Genomic DNA, 23,322 nt, shown 5'->3' on the forward strand with positions numbered 1-23,322 from the left:
TATTTTTTTACATTAAGGGTGTTTTCCATCCACAAAATGGCGGCAATTTTCGTGGAAAATAACAGATGGCCAACAAAAATTTTTAAATGGAAAAAAAATTATCAGGGAACGTTTGAGGGGAAGATTTGATTATAGTTTAACTAAATTTTGATTATTTTCCATTTTCAGATAACTTTCGGGCGAATTATAGTAAACGCCGCAATTTTTCCCCCAAGAAGTTCTGGGGGAAGCAGTGTTATCAGCTTATACTTCTGCATGCTAAATTTACACAACATTCTCAAAAGTATGCTCAATAATTTACAAAAGTTCTAATTTAATTCATCAATCCATACTTGAGAAAAAATTCAAAAGTGTTTTTTTACGCTGAAACCCTAACCCCACCCTTAAAGCTTCATATTCTTGGTTATTCATCTTCTTACATTGTTAGATTTGGTGTATATTGTCTTCCTGGTAAGGTCAATATTATATTGTCCCAAAGTTTTAGTCAATCTATCATTTGATAAACCAATTGCAAATAAAATAATTATTAAATTTTAAAAAAACTTTTTTATTTGATACTTTGGGGGTTTTATTACAAAAGTAAAGAGCAACTTCCAAAAAAGTCAGAAACAATTTAAACTTGCACAGTTTTTTTCACAAATTAATCATTTTCGTACACTAATACCACTTGGAATCTAAACTTTACAATAAGAATAGAAGTACAGTTCCTAATTTTATCTCAATAAACTTAAATACTCATCAGGTACATGTAATCATACTACATAAATTGTTTTTTACATCCCGAAAGCGAGAATATGTTACAAAATGCCAAGTTGATTACCAAATATATTAAATATACTATAGAATCAAATATTTCATGATAATTCCCTCTAAATTTGAAAATTGTAACAGTATGTGATATGATATTTTCTAAAAATAAGTGGTCACACTGTATTAAACCCATTTTTGATACAGTTTTATTAAAAAATAATTTATAAACTGTGAATAACTGAAGTGAGCTACTATTTTAGTACACAAAGGGCATTACTGGATTTTTAATAACTTAATTACTTTTTAACTCGAAGTGATGTTTATGTACAAAAACAGTTAATGGTGATAGATATAACTGAAGAAAAAAAACACTCAGTCTAAAACAAAACTTATTTATCAGACTTTTCTTGCTTTCTGTTTCTAGCCATATAACTTAATATTTTATGCCCTGAGAAAAATGTGAACCCACCGATTGGAACCAACCAAGCACACGTAACAAACATATCCAGCTTTAACCAGAACAAAGTGAACAACCCCAAAATCGATCCAAATCCTAAATGAAAAGGTATAGCCAAAGGTGTAAAGTTACCGAAATTGATTCCGATTTTTCCCCATAATATAAGTAGGAGAAGAAATGGTGCGGCTGTTAGAGCAGTGAAAAACATAGATACTACTTCTGGTGGTCGTTTTTCAGCTGGTCGGAACAAATGCTGAATATCCGGTTTAGGTCCTCTACCTTGTTTAACTTCATCTTTGGCTGCAGAACCTAAATTGACTTCAATAGAGCCCAAATCCCACCTAATTGGATTTGTTATTAAGCTATCTCCCAATATTAGTTCCATTTCAAATTTACCTGATCTACCCAATTCTTTTTCTAAATTCACTTCAATCATGTAAGCTTTACTGCTGTCTTGTTCGGCTACGAATATGATCTCCTTTTTACCAGAGTGAAGCCTGAGAAAAGCTTGATGAACAGGTCGGGATAATGTGAATTTTACAATCAAATTCTGACCGGCATCAGCTTGTAGCAATTGACCAAGTTTATTCTTATAAGTAAGTTTGGTAAGTTTAAGAGCTGCACCTCCATCTGAATCACTAATGCCTACTTCCAAAGATTTTACAGTCAACTGTCCCAAAGCTCTAATGACAAAATCTGATGAATGACTACCAGCATTGATTACTATTTTATATAAACCGGGATCTAACTTTAAAGGCAAAATGTATTCAGTAGAACTGGACCCTGCTTTCAAAGTTTGTTTTGATAGTACAACTGAATTATCAGATAATTTTGTTATACTTTCTGCTACTACAGGGGTGGGAGGAATTTTGTGAGGGACCCCAAGTAAATTACTGACTTGAATTTTAAGATCTGGTTTTTCAAGAGAAATTTGGGGCGTTCCTATAATTGATATACTAACAGGAGATATTTCACTTGAGGCTATTGCTAGTGCAGCTTCTAAAAGGGCTAAAACTCCTTTTGGTGTTTGTACTGTTTTTCTTGTTAATAAATAATTAGTAAATTTGTCGGCTTGTACAGCATTTAAAGGCGATTTTCCTAGAAGTCTATGCAAGCCTGTTAAAATCAAAGAAGTTGTTGTTAATCCCCCTTCCCATTGAAGTAGTTTACCATCTACTTCATCAGCTTGTACAATGATATCTTCTACTCTATCATTGGCAAATTTTCCGTTCGCACCTAGCAAGGAAGCAGCATGCAAAGCTTGTCCCAAGTTTTGAAGACTGTCATCTTCTTTTAGTTTTAATTGAATCATTTGAGCTACTTTTGCAGCACCTGGTATTTGCTGTTTAAGCAAAGTCAGAATTTCTAAGGCATAACGAATATCAGTTATGGTAGATTTTCCAGCCTCCAATGTTGACTCAATCGTCTGCAAATTTAATCTGAATTAATAAAAATATCATTTTTCTAATAACTGACTAAAATAATAAACCTTCATGCTTACCTTAACATCTTCTGGTGTGTGAAGAGATCCTTGACATCCTAAAATCTTCCATGTATTGTACACGTAAAAACTACTTTCCAGACTTTGATACTTGAAGTTTTTCTTCAAGTGAGCACAATTTTCAGCTACTTGCTGCTTTTCAACGGGTACTGTCAAAATCTGATATCCTCTTGCTCCATAGTATGGGGAAACAATATCGTCCCCGTCCACTTTTAATGTTCGCCCCAAAATTTGAATAAATTTGTTCTTATCTGTTTGACTAATGTAACCTCCAATACTTGCATATGTTGTGGCACATAATAATACCGAAATTATGGCTAAAACTGAAATTGAATAAATAAATTTGTGAAGAAAATTTGATATTATCATTACAAACCTAAGATGGAAATCCTAAAAAATTTCATTTTATGCGTTTATTTTACAACAAATTTCACCGGCTCATAACTTTTTGACACGTACATAAAGTAACCTCTTGACATGCTCAATATTAATATGACAGATGCCAGACACGCATTTGTTTTATAAGGGCATTTTTAGAAACTAGCTATATGTACTCAAATATAAATAATAAATTACTTCATCTAAAATTGTAATATTATCGTCTCTATAATGCAAATTAACGAGTATTTTAGATATTCCCACCCTTTATCTTAAACGAATAGATACGAAAGTATAAATCTGAATTATCATTAGATTGATATGAATGTTCTATCTATATAAATGACAAGCATTAGCACTGTGATCCTGTCACTGTGAAATCAAAGTCAATCTTCATTTTAAGGAAAATTTGATTTAATAGTATGATAGATTTAGGAGTTATTAGTTTCAATAAATTATATGACCATCAATATCATGAAAAGTTATACTTTTGAGCCTAATTTTAGAAGTTTTATGTTTCTGACATTTTGTACTTACGTCAAAACCGTAGATCACTTATATAGGTGGTTCGTGTACGAAGTACAAAGTTTCATGGCTTTGACAATTGACAAATTGTCAATAGTTTTTAATATTGCAAGTTGTAATTGTGAATTAACAAAAACATTTAGTTAAAATGACTTCGGTATTGTGTCCAGAAATTCCAGCTCCAGGTTTTTCATTTGACAATTGCAAAAGGTTTGTTTATTTTCCTTTTACAAAGTGAAAAAATGCAAAGTCACTGAAATACTAACCTCAAAAATACCGATTTTTAGAAATGCTCTTTTGGAAAGCAAAGGATTTGCAGTGCCCAAAGCAACAAAAACTGGAACCACTATTGTAGGAATCGTCTACAAAGATGGGGTTATACTCGGAGCAGATACAAGAGCAACGGAAGATACCACCGTTGCAGACAAAAACTGTGAAAAAATTCACTATCTTGCTCCAAATATGTAGTAAGTATCAATTTAATAACTCATAATTTTTTCCTCATATATTTTGCCAAGGTTATTTTTTTTATTTCCGATGGGCTGTAAGGAAAGACGGGTGAATATACAAAAAAGATTTTATTACCAAAAGTAAAGCACAATATAGCAATATTTCTCAATAAAACTTTAGATTATAGACTGCCGGTTTACACTGATTTGGGGCGGAGTGGGGTGCCCCCTCTGGAGGGGGGTTGCCGCAAACCTCCCGTTTTTAAAAATTAGTGCAGCCAATGCATAAAAAGGTATTTTGAACCTTGGTAACTCATCTCACTTGCTGCATGGTCAATGTTTCTAACCTAACCTACCATACTGACAACCTAGCCAGTTCTTTATATTGCCACTACTACACATTATAAAAACACTTGTAATGTAGTACCCTGGTCTGTCTGCATAAGTACACACTGGCCCAGTACTATGTATGACACTAATCTGTCTTCTTCACCAGTTATTCATGATCATTAATATAAAGTTTAGCCTACTTCTCTACATTATGTCACCTTGACAATTCAGACATTTATCATATCCATGAACAAACTTTGCAATACTCTCTTCATAAAATGTAGCCATCAATGATTGAAATTTAGTTGTGACAGTTTCTATGAGCTTTAAGTCAGTTTGGAAGCGCCTCCCTCCATCCACTGGTTGTCCAGGGAAAAGATGGAAATCACTCATTTCTAGGTCAGGAGGGTATATGGTATGGAGGGCGTTTGAAAATGTCTCATCCAAATTGCTGAAGCAAGAGTTGGGTTAGACAAGTGCTGTGGGGACAACCATTGTCATGAATCAAAACAATTCCAGATGTCAGTTTGCCTCTGTTTATTTTAAATAGCCCTTTGTAAGTGTCACAAAGTTTCACAATATGAATCTGCTTTAATTGCTGTTCCAAGTTTCATAAATTCCACAAGCAACACACCTTTTTGGTCTCTAAAAACATTTGCCATAATCTTACGGCTGTTGAACATTTGTTTGAATCTTGTGGGTCTTATTTGAGAATTTGTGATTGTCGTTTCGTTTTGGTGTATCCCACAGAATCTATGTCTCATCACCTGACCTATGTTTGGCTTTAAATTTTCAACACTATTACTCATAAAGCTGTATCCATACACTCGACTCATTCTTTGATGAATTTCTGCTGCATTCTTCCCTTCTTCCTGAAAAAAACAAATAACACCTCGCAATTCACACTTGGCAGGAGAATCAGTAGCGGCGGCCATGTTTTTGTGACTGCCACTCAACAGGAAATAACCTGTTTGAACTGAAATGTGACAGAGCGTTTGAACAAAGAAGGTGCACAGTCGCATACTACACAGTTGAAAAAAACAACCCCCATACATATTAATTTTTTGTTTAGTTGCTGTGGTGCTGGTACAGCAGCAGATACCGAAATGACTACTCAAATGATAGCAGCCCAACTTGAGCTTCACAGATTATATACGAATAGAGTCAGTAGAGTCTGTACAGCTAACCAGTTGTTGAAGCAGTACTTGTTCCGTTATCAAGGATATATTGGAGCAGCTCTCATTCTTGGTGGTGTTGATATCGAAGGTCCTCATCTATACATGATTCATCCCCATGGATCAAGTGTCGATCTCCCATATGGTAATACAAGATACAATTAGAAATTAGAAATAATTCATTATTAATAATTCTTTAGGTACTATGGGTTCTGGTTCCTTAGCAGCCATAGCAGTTTTCGAATCACGTTGGAAACCTCAAATGGAAGAAGAAGAAGGTGTAAGGCTTGTTAGAGACGCAATTGCTGCCGGTATATTCAATGATTTGGGATCAGGTTCCAATGTGGATATATGTATAATAAGAAAAGGTTCTGTTGATTACAAAAGAACATATGATGAAGCTAACAAAAAAGGAGTTAAACAAGGTTCTTATAAGTATAAAAGGGGAACAACGGCTGTACTCACTACCAAAGTATTGGATATTGAAGATGTTTCTGTTACACCTATTGAACCTGAAAGGATGGATACTGCATAAGGTTTAGGTTTAAATTGAAATGCGTTTTGTCTTATTTTTGGTATTTAATAAAAAATATATATAAAATAAAATTACTATTTGCTTATTTTAATCTCAATTAGTTATAAATATTCGAAATTACGAAATAGTTCAACCACAACCACATATATGTATAGCGTTATTAAATAAAACTGATATTTAACAATCATATATAGATTTTTTGAGTATTCAAATTTAACAATGCTTAATCTAAAATATCTAGAATTAAACAGTTCAACAGCCTTAAAACAGTATAATATTTACGTTAGTATTGAATTATGTGTCATGCTGATAATTAATGAAATTTCTATCTTTCAATGATATTGAACACATTATATGCTGGCACATTTTAAATATTTATGTGTGTGTAAATAATCAGATTATTGTCTCAAGAAACCAAAGAATAAAGACTTCAAAGATACACACCGAGCTTATATTTTTGTAACACTAGTTTGGGACCACAAATTTACTGCCAACGTTTTGAATCTATTTGTGTTTATCTAAGAAGCCTTTAGTCTGTACTCACAAGTAAAATAATTAGCAGTAGAATTATTTAAAAAATGTATGTTCTACTATTTTTTTTAAATTTATGCTACTTTCCTTCACCAAAAGAATATCAAACAGAAACTACTCGGTACAAAATAAATAATTACAGAACAAATATCATTGGTGGGTGAATCAAGGAGAAAGCACAAATTAAGATCAAGGGGATAAATATTGATCGAATAAAGGAAACAGTATAAAATAACTTTGAAAAATAAGGGTACTTGCAATGTAGAAAAAATAGTTGCAAGAGGACTCTGAGTACAATCTAACTCGGGAAAATGAACAATAACAACCCGAGAAGAGGAAAAATCTTTTACAAATCAATTGATGAAATGTTTTATCTCATATATAACTTTAGCTTTTATGAACTATAAAATCCCAAGTGTCTTTCCACCTTAACCTAATAATATCATCTGTACTTAAATCAGTGGTACCATAACTCAGTACCAAAAATTTTTTAAACACATAAATAACCCACGCCAACCAAATGACTAATAAACTGACAAAAATTACTTTCAGTAATTTGATTTTGAAGACATCATTTAGAACTATATAAACATGTTCTATTGTAGCGACTAACAACAACGTCTTGAACGCATAAGCTGGAAGATAATTGTGCAAAAATAAGGTTCGATCTACAAAAAAATAAGGTAAATAATGAAATAAATAGCCTGCAAAGAAGACTTCTCCGATTTGAGTGAATTGTGTCCAGATTATGGGATGTAAGTCATAACATTGTCTTCTGCGTCTCAATAAATACATTACGAGTAAAGCGAAGTACATAAACAATCCTACAGTTGCTGAATACCAAATAGCTATGTTACCTAATAAATGTACTTGAGCCTGTAACAAAAAATAAATTATTTGTATAAGAAGAATAAAAAACAAAAATTTTACTGGAATGCACACTTTAGGTTAGTCAGTAGATAAGTGATGACCTCAAACTATATACGAGTATACATAGTATACTTACATTGCTAGTAGATGATATCCAGTAAGCAATTCCTCTAGAAAGAAGAGGCCATTCGTGAGGTTCTGAGCTGTACATGTGATTTTGTATATTTTCTGTGTTGGTAAACATCATTTTGTAATGTAGTTCGAAAAATTTCTGCCAAAAACTTAATGTTGTAGGAGCAGTAGGAATCATTTCTGCTGTTACCATATCTCTTTCGCGTTCCTTTTGGTCTGCAGCTATAAATAAAATAGATAGGATTCAAAGCTCTTAAAGAGGGATTCATTAGATAATTTTTAGGTAGGATAAGGGAAAATTTTTTATAGGAGGAAGGTTTGTCAGAGCCGGCCCTGATATAAGAGCTGCCCCTCTGTAGCTGGGGTTGTGGATTGAAAGTTTATGAATTCGAATAACTAGGAACAACACTGACATAAAAATGAAGATTGAACTGAAATAAATAAAAGAATAACATAAGAAAGTAAAGCCATGGGATCATTAAGTAGGTTTATAAGATCTCAGGAGTTATCTAGAGCAGCCAAAATTAGAATATGACCAACAGTAACATAGATGGAAGTAAACATGGATTTTAACAATTCCAGAAAAAAAACTGTGTACATGGGAAATAAAGTTATTGAGGAAGAGATTTGAGACAATAAAACTAAGAGAAGGACTTTGTAGAGGAAAAACTATGTAAGAACATAAGAAACTTTAAAAAACAAGTTATATAAAAGCTCAAAAATTAGAATGGTTGGGGCATACTAGAAGGATGCCAGAAAATAGTTATGCAAAAAGTATAATTTAAGAAGGGGAAGGAGAGACCAATGAAAAAATGTTTGTATATACCGGATTGGAAAGCCAAAGCCAAGAAACACGACCTGTGGATAAAAATTGTAAAACTGATGAGTTATAGATAAGTTGAAATGAAGGATTTACCTGCAACTACTATTGAGTATTGTAATTAGAGAAAATCTATTAACCCTAATCATCCGTAAGTATGCAGTAAAACACATAAACAACACCAAAAGCAAATATTGTTGAAATTTAAAAAAAATCTGAATGGTTGATTAACCAATGAAATCTGTTAACTTACACACATGTAGAACCTCAAAATGTAATATGTTTAAAAATTGGTAGATAGACCTACAAAACTGTTAACTAGGAGTCCCCCTAAGGCATCCAATGAATTTATTCTTGATTGCTAGTAGAGATATAATAAAAACATTAAGACTTACATTTAGTATATCTATGTTCTTCAACATTCCAAATGGTATCGTCCTGTACAATAACCCTATCTGCGGCAACTTCATGTTGATGAAATCCCCAATCTGGAAGTTGTCGTCCAGTGTATTTCAAAGCTGTGTTGGTGTCTACATGTATCAGTCTTACTAAAGATTGTATTGTATGCCAATTGTCTCCATTCTGTTCTCTATTTATTATTTCAACTTTCCACAAATTCTGAGCGGGCATGGAAATGTTGTAATCAATGTAGCAAGAAACTTCTTGACATTGAGGGGACATTGGAGCTGCGACATCGTGACTGTTAAGAGCTCGACTAGTGATACCTAGAATTTCATTTTGATCTTTATGGTAAATAAATACTGTGCTTACAAATACATATTATGAAACTGTTGACGAATTTTCGTATAATATCTGAAATAATTACCATGAACAAGTTGAATAACGTCTCCGTGTTTGATGACATCTATAGGTTGTTCAACAATCAGGTCATTCTTTTCGGGTCTCTTAACAATCCACCAATTATTTACATCTTTAAATGAATAACATGTGACTTGTTGTTGATGACTAGAACCTCTTTTATCTGGATATCTGATTGGATACATCGCACTATGAGAATGTAACCAGCATGTTCGTCCATGTGTATGTCTGAAATATAAATACAAATTATTTACAAGTGCAATTTGCCCTTACCTGGTAGATCCTGATTATAAAACTTGTTAAATATTTCGCCATCCATAGATTGGTCTTTACTTGCCACTGTATTCTACATTCTTAAAGGAATTCATAGTTAATTGTGGGCAGCTAATAGGCTGTTCAGCACATAGGCCTTCAGATAGGCCCATCGGGCCCCTTAAAGAAATTGCCGCTTTATTTAACTAATATAGAAAACAACCAACAGAAATAGAGTACCAAAACTCTTACACTAGGAAAAATGTGATTTAGTCCTGTAAACTTGTAGCCAAATGCACACTTTTTATATAAAAAATAAGCTTCTTCCCTTGCATCAGTCAGGATACCATAGAGGGCAGAGCACAGCAGCTGCAATGTTAAATATTGACTAGAGGGCTGTCATATCCGTCATCTTGGATTATTCCGAGGCATATGACATATTGGATCATGATCTTTGTGCAAAGCTGAAATATCTGGGATTCAATAGAATAACTTCTAAGTTTTTTGGGTCTTACTTGAAAGAAAGAAGACAGAGAGTTTGCCAAATCAGAGTTCATCTGAGGGTAGCGAAATAGTATCTGATGTAACACAATGTGGCTTTAAATTATGTATTATAAATTCTTTTAAATCTAAGTACAGAGCAATTTTGTTTAGTAAGCAAATGTGTACATTGTATACATATCGAAATCAAATTATTTACTTACCGTAAAGTAACCTGGGAACCATGTGCAACTAATAATGGTTGTCCCTTGGTGATACTAGCTAAACCTCCTTCTAAAGATGCCTGAAAGGCACTGGTCATAACACTGTCATGTGGTCCTGCCTTATACAAGGTGTTTAAATGTATATAAAATACCCCAAAGTATACAATCCCAGCTATTAGGAAACTTATAAATGTTTGAAGAAAAAATCTGACACAAAGTGAGGAATCTGAAATGTTATCACGAGACAAAAGTTTCCAAAAATCTCGAAAAATAATAACGGCTCCCAAACAGCAAGTATAGAAACCTACATATTTAACACTAAAAGCACAAGTTAGAGAAATGCAAGAAACTATGATCCAAAAAAACCAAAATATTGAATAAGGTTTTTCGGTATATTTTCTAAATTTCAACAAAGACAAAATTCCAAATAAAGAGAAGAATATTAATATGGACTCCATAAGAATAAATCTACTTTGTGTTAAAAATGCATTATCTAATAAAAATAATACAGCTGCTAGTACAGAGCTCCATTGAGATAATCCCATTTCTAACATGAGATGATAAACAGTGGGTATTATTAAGCTACCAAAAAATGCAGGGACAAATCTTAAAGCAAAAAGGGGAACAGTGGAAACATAAGGACTACCTATTTTATCAAATTTAAACATCCCATCGTATCCTGCAAAGTACGCCATCAAAGCTATGAGTTGTTTACCCAAAGGAGGATGTGAATCAAAGAAAAATGTGTTTTTCATATATAAGGATACATATTTTCCATAATGTAATTCATCAAATCTGAAAATAAACCAATAAATACTAAATTTATAAACATAAAATCAAAATAAACGTATTTTATCAAATATTTATTATTTATAGTATACTTATTATTTTATGACAATCAAATTTGCGAATTTTCTTTTTTATTCATTCATTTATATTAAAAAAATTTATTCAGTTGATATAATTCAGAACTATTAACTAATATCATATTCAATATTCAATTTACATCACAATTAAATCAAATTGTGGACTAAAATATTAATATTTAAATAAATGACTTGTTACAGAATAATTAGATATTAAATAAATTCAATACTCTCCGCCATTTTAATTATGTCATTCTCTCCTCGGGCCTGAGGATCAGTATGGCAGTATCACATACTGTATGAAGTTTGTGGACCTGAAATTTGAAGCTGTTGCAACAGCAGTAATAGCATTTCTTTATTGAGGGAATGCTCTGAGGGTTGGATCATTTTGTTTCTGTCCAATGAACATAATAAAATTACTAAAAATGTTTTAAAATGGCATTTTGATAAGCCCAGAACCAACTAAATTTTCCAAAAAAGGTGCAATGATATAATTGTGTCGTAGTGTTTAAGCAATAAAATATACATCTGATATAATTTTTTATAAAGGTTTTTAGAAAAATAACTTTAAATAGACTAGGGGAATAAAAAAATTATTGAACCTAGGGGTGCCAAAATGATAAATCCAGTTCTGCTTATTAAAATGACTTATTAATTTTTAGCTTAGAAATAAAAATCAAGAAAATACCTCATCCACTAACTTATTCAATTAAATGATTGATAAAAGTATATACTGATCAATTGAAGCAAATGTAGGAACCTAACAAATGCAACACTTTTATAAAACAATAAGAATTATAGTCAGCATTTATTTCATAACATAAACTGTTTATTTGAGAAGGAGACTTTTAATCAAATTTAACTTTCGTATATTATATTTCGAAATTGTTCAGTTAAAAATTTTGTAGTTTAGAAAATATTTTTTTTTACTGATTTTGATCTCAATAAACCATACTTCTGATTACTTTTTTATAAATACTTTGAATATTTTAAATCATAAATATATTATATTTCACAAATTTAACTTACACAACATTTTTAGGTTCCTGTAAATTGTACATCCGAGATAATATACCAGACATGAATAATATTAAGGAAAGAACGTCTAATTCACAATTAATTCTAAACAGTTTTGGTTTCTCTTTCCAGCTCAAGTCTACATCTTGTACAGTTGATAAATTTTCCGTTATCTTAGTATTTAAGTTATTGATTTCGGAAATATCGAATTTCGGATTTTTTTCTGGAACTAAATCTTGATTTGTTTCTTCAGAATGCTTTTTGATAGTCTTTGTCTCATTCTTAGTTTTCCTATGTCTAGCATTTTCCATTTTAAATTAATAACTAAAATTTGAATCTTAACCCTAATTATTAATTTGACATTTATGACCTCAAGACGTGTTAAACTAATTTGGATGGTTCTACAAGCCACAGTTGTCTCAAATGGCATACTTTCAGAAGATCCTTAATAGTACTATTCTCCTGTGTAATTAATCCAAGCTTTTTACATTTTCTAATAACATATATCCATGAGAATTAATATGATAACTTAATATTATTTAGATAAATATTTTCAAAGCAATACAAAGAAATGTGTAACAGTAGTTGTGAGTTTGATATAGAGACAGACCATCAAATAGGAAAGAAGATTAGATTACTTTTCAAAGATTAGTAATTTGACATAAAAAAACTGAAGATGTTTAGAAAAAGTACTTCGCAGCCCCAAATTAGGCCTTTTTCATTGACTACTTCCGAAATTATTCAAGATATTTCAGCAATATGTACATGTGAAGAACAACGGAATATGTTGTTCTACTGTCTAGATGAGAAGCCTCCTCAAGAATATAAATTCGCAAAAATGGAAGAATTTTTGACTGGATCCAATAATCTAGAAAATGTTAAGGGAACTTTACAAGAATTAATAAAAAATATAGAATCAGTATCTGAAGAAATTGGTGATAGTGTCGAACAAATCAAAAGTAGAATTGAAAAAATTAGAAAAATATAGAACTAGTATTTGTTTTGATTATTCTTTAAGGAAATAAAAAATTTTTAATATTGGGATATGAGAAATTCGTCATACACCATATTTGATAAATTATTGTATTATTATTCATAAAAAAATTAAGCAAACTAGAGGATCTAGAAATTATTAGATTTACCTAATCACCATAAGATTTTAAATTTAAGTCTTAAGGAAGAAACCAGATGTGATTAGAATAATTAATTGAAAAACATGATTTGACATACATTATTCACAAAGTAAGGACTCCTTTGGTACCCGTCATCTATGTTTTATATTCAGCAGTCAGAATTTTGGACATCTTTTGCATTAGATATGAATATCCTCCATCCCTTGCAAATTTAGTTCTTTTACAGACATCTCTTACTATAAAATGAAGTTGCCAGGTGTAAATTTGTGTTTCTAATTAACTAATTTACGATGTTATTGTATTGTCAATGATTCATGATACATATTAAACATTTTGAATTTTTCATTAAAGGCAGAATTCTAGACCTTGATTCCTTATGATAGCCTCACAAGGACAATTATATGAATTTATTAAATGATTATTTGGAAATTATTCAACTGCTGTACTCAAGGAATCAATTTCTCAAAAAACATTTACAAATTATTTAAGTGAGATGTAGGTATTGGTGAAAAACTATAAATCTTGAGCAGTGTGAACTTGAGGCTTAATAACCACAAAAACGTCCATCCAATTATCAATAGTTCTACTTTCCTATAACCGATTTCGTTTTTCTCCCTTGTTCAAAACTACACATTATCCATGGATCTATTTTTATTTAGAGAAAGAAAACGTAGAAAAAATTTTTCTACAATAAAAAACAATATCAATTTTTATACTTTTTATTTTTTATATATAACTCGGGTTTTCCACAGTCAAAATGCATAAAACTTAACAATACGCAATAACTGCAGTAATCCGCTTATTTCTTTCCTGCAGCTTTGGCTGGAGCCTTAGCTTTCTTGGGTTTAGCCTTACTGGCTTTCAAAATCTGTGCCCTTCTCCTTTCCTGCAATTTTCTAGTTCTAATCACTGCGTTGTCAGGACTGAGGGTAATCTAAAAAAAATAAAACTTTAAAAATACAAATAATTGTATGTACATAAATTCACATTTTATCTAAATTTTATTCTCAGAAATGGTTAAGAGTAAAATCATAAGACTTCATAAACACGGACCAAATAGTATCATCATATATTAAATTAATAAAATATCAATAATACGTGAGAATATGATAAAAGAAAAACTACTTACTCCTCGTTTCTTGGCCAATGCTTCTTCTCTTGCCAACTGCCTCTTCTGGTTCTTCAAGATCGCTTCACGTTTGAGTACAGCTGCATAAGGATTCAATTTAAGCATTGCCTTAGTATTCTTCAATGGATTGAGACGACGTACCCGACGTACCACCTTCTTTCTAGTAATTTAAACCATAAATAGTGAACAAATAATTTGAATAATCCAAAATAAATGCTGGTTTAAAAAATAAATTACTCAGATTACTTTTATAATCAAGGGTTATTCAGAACCCAATGCTCTGTGAATGTCAATATTCGGTTGTATCATCATTGTAAAATATATAATGTATTCACAAATTGAAAAATATTTGATCTATCAATACATAATATCAGTAGTTCTTATTAGCTCAATAATCCAAATTTATTGACTGAAGTTACTTGGAACGACAAAATTACAAAGAGATTAATTGAAAGCGGAAAAACGACAATGTGCTTCAGCTCAATACCATAACTCACAAAATAAATAATAACACTAATACACATATCAATGAATTGTAATTAGGATTATAAAACTTTGGTGACTAGTAAAATTATTATCTTTGCTATGAATAAATTCTTGTATTTTATGTTGTACTATATTTCAGCTTGATAATTTTACGATTACTAATATTCTTGCTAAAATAGTAATATTTTAATGTGATTTGTGCTAAGCTTTCAACATTAACAAGTACCATGATGCTAATTAAAAACTAATTACACAAATTTAGTATAACATATCATTTAAATAAATCAGTACTTTTATCAAACCGTGTATAAACAACTTCTATGCTATGTGAATGTTAATTTCGAATTATATCATCTTAAAGCAAAAATATATTTATAAATTGATTCATTTTTCTAATTGTGGCATTCTTGAAAGCATTACAAATGCGCTATGCTTCAGCACAATTTGTTAAACACACCAAAAATGGTACAACTAGACTTAAATAGTGATGTTCTCAATAAATTACTAATTTTTAAAGCAGATAAAATGGAGTTTGATAAATTGATGAAATTATTTTTTGAAAAAATATATATGGTAGCATTTTTAGAAAGCATAAAAAATTGCACATGCTTCTGCATGATAACTTTAGTACAAACACAAAATGAATATTACCAGAAATAGTACAAACAAGATTTACAAAAAAAATAGCGACATTCTTGATGTTTTAAATTGCACTATGCTTTAAAATCATTCTAACCAAAAACTAACCACATATATAGTCCAAAGTGATGTTTGAAAAATACTGTAATTGTCAATTTTGAGAAAAAATAATTTTCGATATCGATTTAATATAGCATTTTTAAAAGCATCACTAAATGCACTACAATAATTTTATTATTAACAACACAAAATTAATCTCACTGAAAATAGTACACAAAACCTGGTTTTCAATTATGCTTTATTTATATCATACTTAAATGGTGTGAATGTTAATTTTCACCTATATAATGAATTTCAAATTGAAAGATTAGCATTCTTGAAAGCATTACAAATGGCACCATGCTTCAGCATGACAATTCCATGGTTACTAACCCAAGAAAAAAATCTACGAAACATCAATGATTACCTTAATATTCAGTGCACACCCCACACCTGATACAATTTTTTAACAAACAATAGTGATATTTTTAAAAGCGTTACAACTTGCACTATGATTTAGTATATTTCCGAAATCTACAAATATTCATAAATCTTTGGTAGTATATTAGCTCTTATCAGCTTAAATTCGAAATTTTGGAATTGAATTTCTCAAAAAACTTCACTAATCGCACTATATTTTGATATGATAATCTCATGATCACTAACACGAAAATAATCTTACCAAAAATAGTACAACTGTACGTTTTTAAGAAGATCAATAAGTAGTGAAGAATAGATCTTAAAGGCAGGCTGGATTTAACGTTGAATCAGAAAGATGTATCTTCTTTCTTGATCGATATTTTTCACACTTGTACCAGATCGGAAAATGATGGCTGTATTTTCAAGTGTAGAGATTGTAGATGAAGAATAGTTGAAGATGATTTGAGAAAAGACCTTCGTCAACTAACTGATTTCTTTCAACATTGTTGTACTAAACTTCATCGACTTGTAACTCCCTAATCGACCAAATTGTGATATCTAACACGCATTAATCGAATAGTTAGCAGTTAATCCATTATTTGGTACAACAAAATTGATTTTCTTCAGATAGAATCGGAAAGGCGAAATTTCTCATGAAAAATAAAAAAACTGAAACTTGCAAACACCTGCCAGTTGTCATGAATGCTAAATGAGGTGGGAGTGTTGCTGAAGTAGCGTAGAAGTAGAATAAATACTAATGTATTAGTCTAGTGCCCTTCTAGAACTCCAAACGAAAACATTAGATTTTTAACTTGTTCCTCCAGTTGAAAACTGTCTAAAAGTACCAAAATCTTGAAATAATTTAATCTTACCGATTATTACATAATAATACAGAGATAACTAACGCCATAAAACGATGCAATAAACGATAAAATCCATGTATTTCAAGATAAGATACTAAAGATAGCATCAAATTAATTGATGGCGCCTTTAATCCTTCAAGCCCTCCAACATACTTCAAAACAGGGGCAGCGCCAGGGTAGAAGTTTTCATTCCAAATTATCTGGGGCACGTTTTATTTGTCTTCGAGAAAAATCAATTTTTTTTCAATTCTTGGTACCGCCCCTGGCTCAACTCCGTGGTTAAAGTTGACAAAATACATTTTCAAACCATACTGCGATTTCTATCATATGATCAAATAATACATTTCATCACTAATCCACATTCGGACGAGAATTATGTTAGACAACTTTAGGATTGTTTTTATAGTAATTGTACATTTATCTGATCATCTTCTAACACATGCAAGCTTTTGTTAAAATCCTCTACTGCGAGTGAGATGTTTTGCCTGGTCTTCGGTATTTTTATAGTTGATAAGTTACATACAACAGTGACATATTGTGCAAAATATCTTACTTTTCAGATAATCCGTCGCGATCATATGAAAAGTCGAAAAAAGAGAAATTTTATCAGAAAAAAAAACCATATACAATGAAAATTAAAGAAAAATATGTCAACTTTTCATATGTTTGTGACAATATTTAGTTATTTAAATTTGTTGATTTACAAGATGAAAATTTTGAACACGGATTAAATCAAACTATTATTCAAGCACCAGACCATGCTATGAAAGACATGCTTATATTGTTGTGTACATATCTTTTTAACAATTGCATTTATTACGCTCAACTCCATTAAATGTCTCTTGCTTACATATACAAAAGACAAGATTTTGTGAATGTACATTTAGTGATAACTAACACGTTAATGTACATACACAACAATCATGCCGATTATGTTTAACAAGAAATATTTAATAGATGGAACCTTTCCTGTTGCTATACGAGGGTTGAAATTGTATTTCAATTGAGCCGGGCCATCAGCAATACAGCTATTATGCCCTAGCCCTACAAAACACAATTCATGAATCGCGAGTACAGATTATGGATACCTACTTCATGTGAAGCGAATGCTATGCACATATATACTTCCTTATTTCAAACCTCACACGCTCCTTCCCAGGATGTCCTCTCGAATAACTCAGAGAGCACCCACATAAGCTTAACACCATCAAAAAGAATACAATATTCCAGCGCCTATTATTCCATGATTACTAACATAGAAATAAATAAGACGTGGAATACAAAGAGATAATAAAAAATTATGTAAGAATGTTCAATATCAAGAAAAAGTATAATTAACTGCTTGATCTTGAGAATTGATGGCATTTGAAACCATTAGTGTTTTGGCTGTTTGCAGCCATAGTAACTACATTGCAGAATATAGAAAAATCTGAAATGTCAAATGATACATTTCTACTTCCCATCTTCCAGGAACCTTATTGAAGGTCCAACAAAGCAGCATGTAGAAGAATAACGATTTTGAGGTATTTGAATATTTTCTTGAACAATTATTTCTTCTTGTAGTTTTTAATAAAACTGATAATTTTAAACATTTACTTATAATTTTGATACTATTTATATACAATAATCAATCTAATTGCTTTAGAGCTTCATTTATAATATTTTAAAAATAAAAATAATTTTAATTTGAATATCTTCTCATATTTAACTATGATGTATTGTTAACTCTTCAAGGTATTGGAATTGGGGTAAGTATTGTACTGTTTTCATACATATTTTGACACGTTGCAACTTTTTTAACACATGAACAAATTACATTCAACAATCTTGAAAAATAAATATACATTAACATTTTGAATAGTTAATCATTATGAATATTACTACATAGTGATTTATTATTGATTTTTCTGTACAAATGTGTATACAAAAAAGTCGAACTTTTGGAGTAGGGAATTGTCAATTCCCTACCCCAATGGCTGATTGCAAAATCACGACTTCTATATCAGCAAACAAAATAATTACTCATTTTGTATGATGATAGAAAAGTAGGATTTTGGGCGATGGGGTCGCCACATCCCTACGCCAGGTTTTTATATGTACACACAAATAGAGAAGGTGAAAGTTATAAATTCATTTGAGAGTTTACCATTTTAATTTCTTGTATACATTTAATGTTTCAACTGAGTCCAATATGTTGAATAATCTGCAATGTAACAACTATAGAGGGTTTTAGAATAGGGAAATCCAATGTAGAAGAAATACCATGACTAAGGTTGTTTGGACTTTCGGCACTCCTCCTCCCTGGAGGTCCAGATAAACTCCTGGTTCTACGCTCAATGAACAACAAGTTGGCTCCAAAAATTATAAAACTGCACCTGTAACTACAATTGTAGTAGGGCCCAGTGCTAGCTACGCGAAAATCTGAGACAATTGAATCTGCAGCTGGCTACAAGACAAATTAAAAAATCCAATACCGACTTTACAGGAAAACAGCTGCTAGATTTCATTGACTGTGGCTGTTATATGACCTTGATCCAACAGAACTAAGCCACCACAGTCTCCTCCTCTTTGTCTGGTTAGGAATCATATCCCAAATCGACAAAATGTTTAAGCGCCTGATCTACCTTTAATATGAAAAGGAGTGAGAAGGGGCACGCCCTATTGATAAGTCAGTTCAGTATAGCATTCTAAAATGGGCAGGAACTAAAACGATTCTTGCAAACATTTCTAGCAGCATATACAGACAATATAGAGCTACCAATAAGAAAAATACTTCAGAGGCAGCGACAGTATTATAGAAGAATCAATAAAAGAAGATTAGAAATACACAAAAGACATGATTAGTATGAAATATTGAAGCAATAAAAGGGGACACAATAGATCCTTTGGGTCACAGTGAATATGATACCCCCAACATCTATACATACAACATGAAAATAGAAAAGGACACTTTTGAGAAGGTCAACTAACTTGAGCTGGATAATAAGTTTTAGTTTATGTTTAGTATCTGAGAATGATAACTTCTTTGGGAAAACGAGATATTCTTTTAATAAAAAATAAAAGACTTTTACCCCTGCTAATGCCTTCACGAAAACTACAACAAATGTAATGATAATCATTAATTTTGGTTGAAAAAATATAAGTAAAAATCTAAGCAATTATTAAGTTTCATTGCAATATATAAATAAATTTTGAACTACTGATTTTTGCATAGATATTTGATTTCATCAACTGTTTAGAGCTAAATATCTATTTAAACATGGTTTCTTTGAGAAATGTCAAGAACAATACTTACTGAGGAGCACGTAAAACTGCTTTGATCTCATCAGCTTTCAACAATCTAGAAAGGTCAGTGTTGGCCATTTTGGGTTGAGGAAGGTTGTAACCTTTCTTTTCTAATGATTGTTTTTTCCATGTACCAAAGATTTTGTCTAAACGTTGGAAAGCCGATTCTGTCCAGATGACAAAACGTCCTACATGACCACCGGGAGCAAGTTTTAATAAGTTCAGTTTTTGGACACTGATTAAATCAATACCAGGGATGTTACGGAAGGCACGACGAAGTCCTGAAATTCATTAGATACGACATCAAATAAAATCTAATTCCTTTAGCTATTTTGTCAACATCATCCTGCAGGACCACTTTCCTTACATACCTTGATCTTTGTAGTAGACAACAAGTGGTCCTTTACGTTGGATACGTCTCCTGTTACGCATCTTTCCTTTTCCTGCACGGAAGCGCTGACTTTTGTATACCTGGAAAATTAATATAAAAACTACTCTAAAATAAAAATTTTGTAAACTGCAACTTATCTATTTATAAATTTAATATTCAATCAGAGCTTTTGAAAAGAAATCATAAGATATCATAAACACGGACCAAAAGCAAATCATCATTATTAATCACTAACTGAAAAGTGTTCTAGAACTGTGTATAATGAGAATAATTTTCCTAAAATTGTACTTACCTTTTGGATATCAGACCAAGCCCTAATTCTCCTCAAAAACTGAACAGCTTGTTTAGTTTTGGTCATTTCCTGTACTTTGTCACTGACCACCAAAGGCAATTCTGGAATCTGATCAATAACATGTCCTTTGCTCATAACCAAAGCTGGTACACCACTGGCTGCTACAGCAGAAGCTAAAGCATAACGGCGTTGATTTATGTTAACTTTTCTGTACCAACGACGCCATGGTTTGGTAGGAGCAAACATACGACCACCACGACACATGTTACCAAAGGCTCCCTGACCAGAACGATGAGTACCACCTCCACGAACACGGGGAATACGAGCGACAGCTCGACCAGTACCCCATGATTCAGCAGAAGTTTGATGACCTGACCAACAAATAATATAATTTGTCATTTAAAGCATTTACATCAATGTATAATATAAATTATAAGTGAAACAATAATAGATATTTGTTTCATTTTAGAAACAACTGAACATGGAAAAATTCCAATCAATTATGCTTATTTGTACTCTAGGTCTGGAAGTATATAGAAAAAGTTGAAAAGAAAGTCTAGGAATTTCTTGGTCTGTTTCAGGTCAATTTAGTTATTAAACTGCATAGGAAAACTGTTTGTACACCTACTGAAAGCAAGTTTGCTGAGGAGTATTAAGAATAGTGGAGGACTATCTAATACAATCACTTTGGGTTTATAGAGGGAAAATCAAACATCAATGCCTTTAAACAAGTAATAGTAAAGAGAATCTATAACGTCACTTGGGTCAATTGAAAGCCATGCTTAATGGTCACTCTGGATATTCATAACGGATTTAATTCTGCACTGTAGGACAACAGAATCAATACCTTGCTGAAAATGACAGCAAATCTACCTGATTTGTATGATATAAAGCTTATTTCTCAGAAACAGAACTTCTAATTGGAAAGGAAAATATGGGGTGCCACCAGGCTCAGTTCCTCTACTCAGGAATCTGTGTTATGTCGGCTCTAAATGCCTTTTCAATGACATGTAGCTATGAATATATTAGTTATAACTGTTGTTCATAAACTAGTGATGTATGCAGTCATTTTACACTAGAACTGTGTCAGGCTAAGTCATAATCACTTAAAAGTATAAGGAAGACAATTATAATTGAATAAATTAGCATGTACCCTTCTACTATGTCATTAAAAAGATCTTATACAGGTGAAATCTATTACTTAGTAATAAAAAAAATGTGGAAATCTATTAACTAGTGAAGAAGTCAAATCTATGAGATATATAGATGTTTTTTTTTTGGAAATTAAGATTCCATAATATTTTTTGAACAACTCTTTTTATAAATCCAATTTACTAGGATTTTTTAAATGTTGAAAATTACACTATCAAGTTTAATGTTTCTCATTACAAAAAAATTTCAAGACATACTTTTTCTCAGCACTTGTAAAATAATGACTTAATTTATAATCCTTGTAAAATGTATATTAATTTAAATCTAACATTGTATGATAGTCATTGCCCTTTTCTAACATAAAATTAGAAAGGAACGCCTATAGCTACCATTTGATCTAGCACATTTATGGAACACCCTTCCATATGGAAATCTGAGAGGGTGTGGACATTACCATGTGCAATAATAAAACAATTTTAACCTAGCATCCAGTTTATACAACGTTCACTATTAGTGAAAAGTAGAATGACTAATGCAATTGACTACAAAATAAATTTACTTATAGTATTTACTATATCTTGTTCAAAATGTTTATTTTTTCGTATAACAATATTATATTGTAGAATTTAGAAAAACAAAAGTTCGGAACTACTATAGAAATCTCAGGAACTTAAATATTTTTTATTACTTATTACTTACCAGCTTTGTCGCTAACACTGTAGGGTTGACGATGGTTCATAGAAACTTGTTGGTGAACAAAGTTGACTACATCAGGTCTAATAGGAGCCTTAAAAACAGCTGGCAAAGCAATATTAGTACCTTTTACTTCCTCCGATTTTTCATTATATACGCTTACCAAGGGACGCGCTGTTGATAACGACTACAATTAAAAGCGAAACCTATCAGTCATATTCTGGAAATCAAAAAATTTGGAACAAACTACAAATGAAGTAATATGTGGCAAACTTCTAGTTACGATCGATAACACATTCTCCACACGTGGTACTTAATTTTCTAAATTTGTTATTTTACAGATTTCTTGAAAACATATTTCATATTCGGTAATACATACACCACTTTATCATTTAAATTTTAATTTATTTTAATTACTTACCATTGTAACTTATTCTAAATATTATTTATAGTTCTTCGCACATACATCAAGCGAACAGAATGTCCGCCATAAAAAGGATGTTGTATACTCGCGTTAGCTCGTATCAACTCGTTGACAGTTTTGACATACTATCCATTTCCGTTTTATCATACCGTGTTCCAAATCTTAATTTGGTTTCTTATGGTTTATGTTTGCAATGATTAATAGAATTTTGCATCGTAATTGAAAAGAAAAGCACTGAAAATCTTAAAAGACCAGATTTGAGGAG

General features: G+C 31.5%; 4 protein-coding genes and 2 non-coding genes across 6 annotated transcripts; 1 reads left to right on the top strand and 5 right to left on the bottom strand.

Moving 5' to 3' along the window:
- Positions 1-521: 521 nt before the first annotated feature.
- LOC130450079 (dolichyl-diphosphooligosaccharide--protein glycosyltransferase subunit 2) lies at positions 522-3,231 on the bottom strand. Its single transcript, XM_056788269.1, has 3 exons — positions 3,085-3,231; positions 2,709-3,031; positions 522-2,633 (listed from the first exon to the last, which is right to left on the bottom strand). Exons 1-3 carry the CDS (start codon positions 3,110-3,112, stop codon positions 1,140-1,142), a joined length of 1,845 nt encoding a protein of 614 aa, XP_056644247.1. The 5' UTR covers positions 3,113-3,231; the 3' UTR covers positions 522-1,139.
- Positions 3,232-3,662: 431 nt separating this feature from the next.
- Positions 3,663-6,171, top strand: LOC130441055 (proteasome subunit beta type-7). The gene is made up of 4 exons (XM_056774553.1): positions 3,663-3,821; positions 3,899-4,078; positions 5,463-5,710; positions 5,766-6,171. Exons 1-4 carry the CDS (start codon positions 3,760-3,762, stop codon positions 6,098-6,100), a joined length of 825 nt encoding a protein of 274 aa, XP_056630531.1. The 5' UTR covers positions 3,663-3,759; the 3' UTR covers positions 6,101-6,171.
- Positions 6,125-12,489, bottom strand: LOC130441043 (protein O-mannosyltransferase 1). Its single transcript, XM_056774528.1, has 6 exons — positions 12,124-12,489; positions 10,229-11,023; positions 9,280-9,500; positions 8,849-9,178; positions 7,638-7,855; positions 6,125-7,507 (listed from the first exon to the last, which is right to left on the bottom strand). Exons 1-6 carry the CDS (start codon positions 12,420-12,422, stop codon positions 7,019-7,021), a joined length of 2,352 nt encoding a protein of 783 aa, XP_056630506.1. The 5' UTR covers positions 12,423-12,489; the 3' UTR covers positions 6,125-7,018.
- Positions 12,490-13,947: 1,458 nt separating this feature from the next.
- On the bottom strand, positions 13,948-23,184 carry LOC130441050 (60S ribosomal protein L4). Its single transcript, XM_056774540.1, has 7 exons — positions 23,055-23,184; positions 22,640-22,820; positions 20,789-21,159; positions 20,477-20,576; positions 20,116-20,386; positions 14,374-14,533; positions 13,948-14,178 (listed from the first exon to the last, which is right to left on the bottom strand). The coding sequence occupies exons 1-7, from the start codon at positions 23,055-23,057 to the stop codon at positions 14,044-14,046; spliced, it is 1,221 nt and encodes a 406-aa protein (XP_056630518.1). The 5' UTR covers positions 23,058-23,184; the 3' UTR covers positions 13,948-14,043.
- Positions 14,248-14,318, bottom strand: LOC130452566 (small nucleolar RNA SNORD18). The gene has a single exon (XR_008910980.1). It is a non-coding gene; the product is annotated as a small nucleolar RNA SNORD18 (small nucleolar RNA).
- LOC130452565 (small nucleolar RNA SNORD18) lies at positions 20,653-20,722 on the bottom strand. The gene has a single exon (XR_008910979.1). It is a non-coding gene; the product is annotated as a small nucleolar RNA SNORD18 (small nucleolar RNA).
- Positions 23,185-23,322: the final 138 nt, after the last annotated feature.

The sequence above is a fragment of the Diorhabda sublineata genome, chromosome 1, assembly GCF_026230105.1.
Source record: "Diorhabda sublineata isolate icDioSubl1.1 chromosome 1, icDioSubl1.1, whole genome shotgun sequence".
Lineage (NCBI taxonomy): Eukaryota > Metazoa > Arthropoda > Insecta > Coleoptera > Chrysomelidae > Diorhabda > Diorhabda sublineata.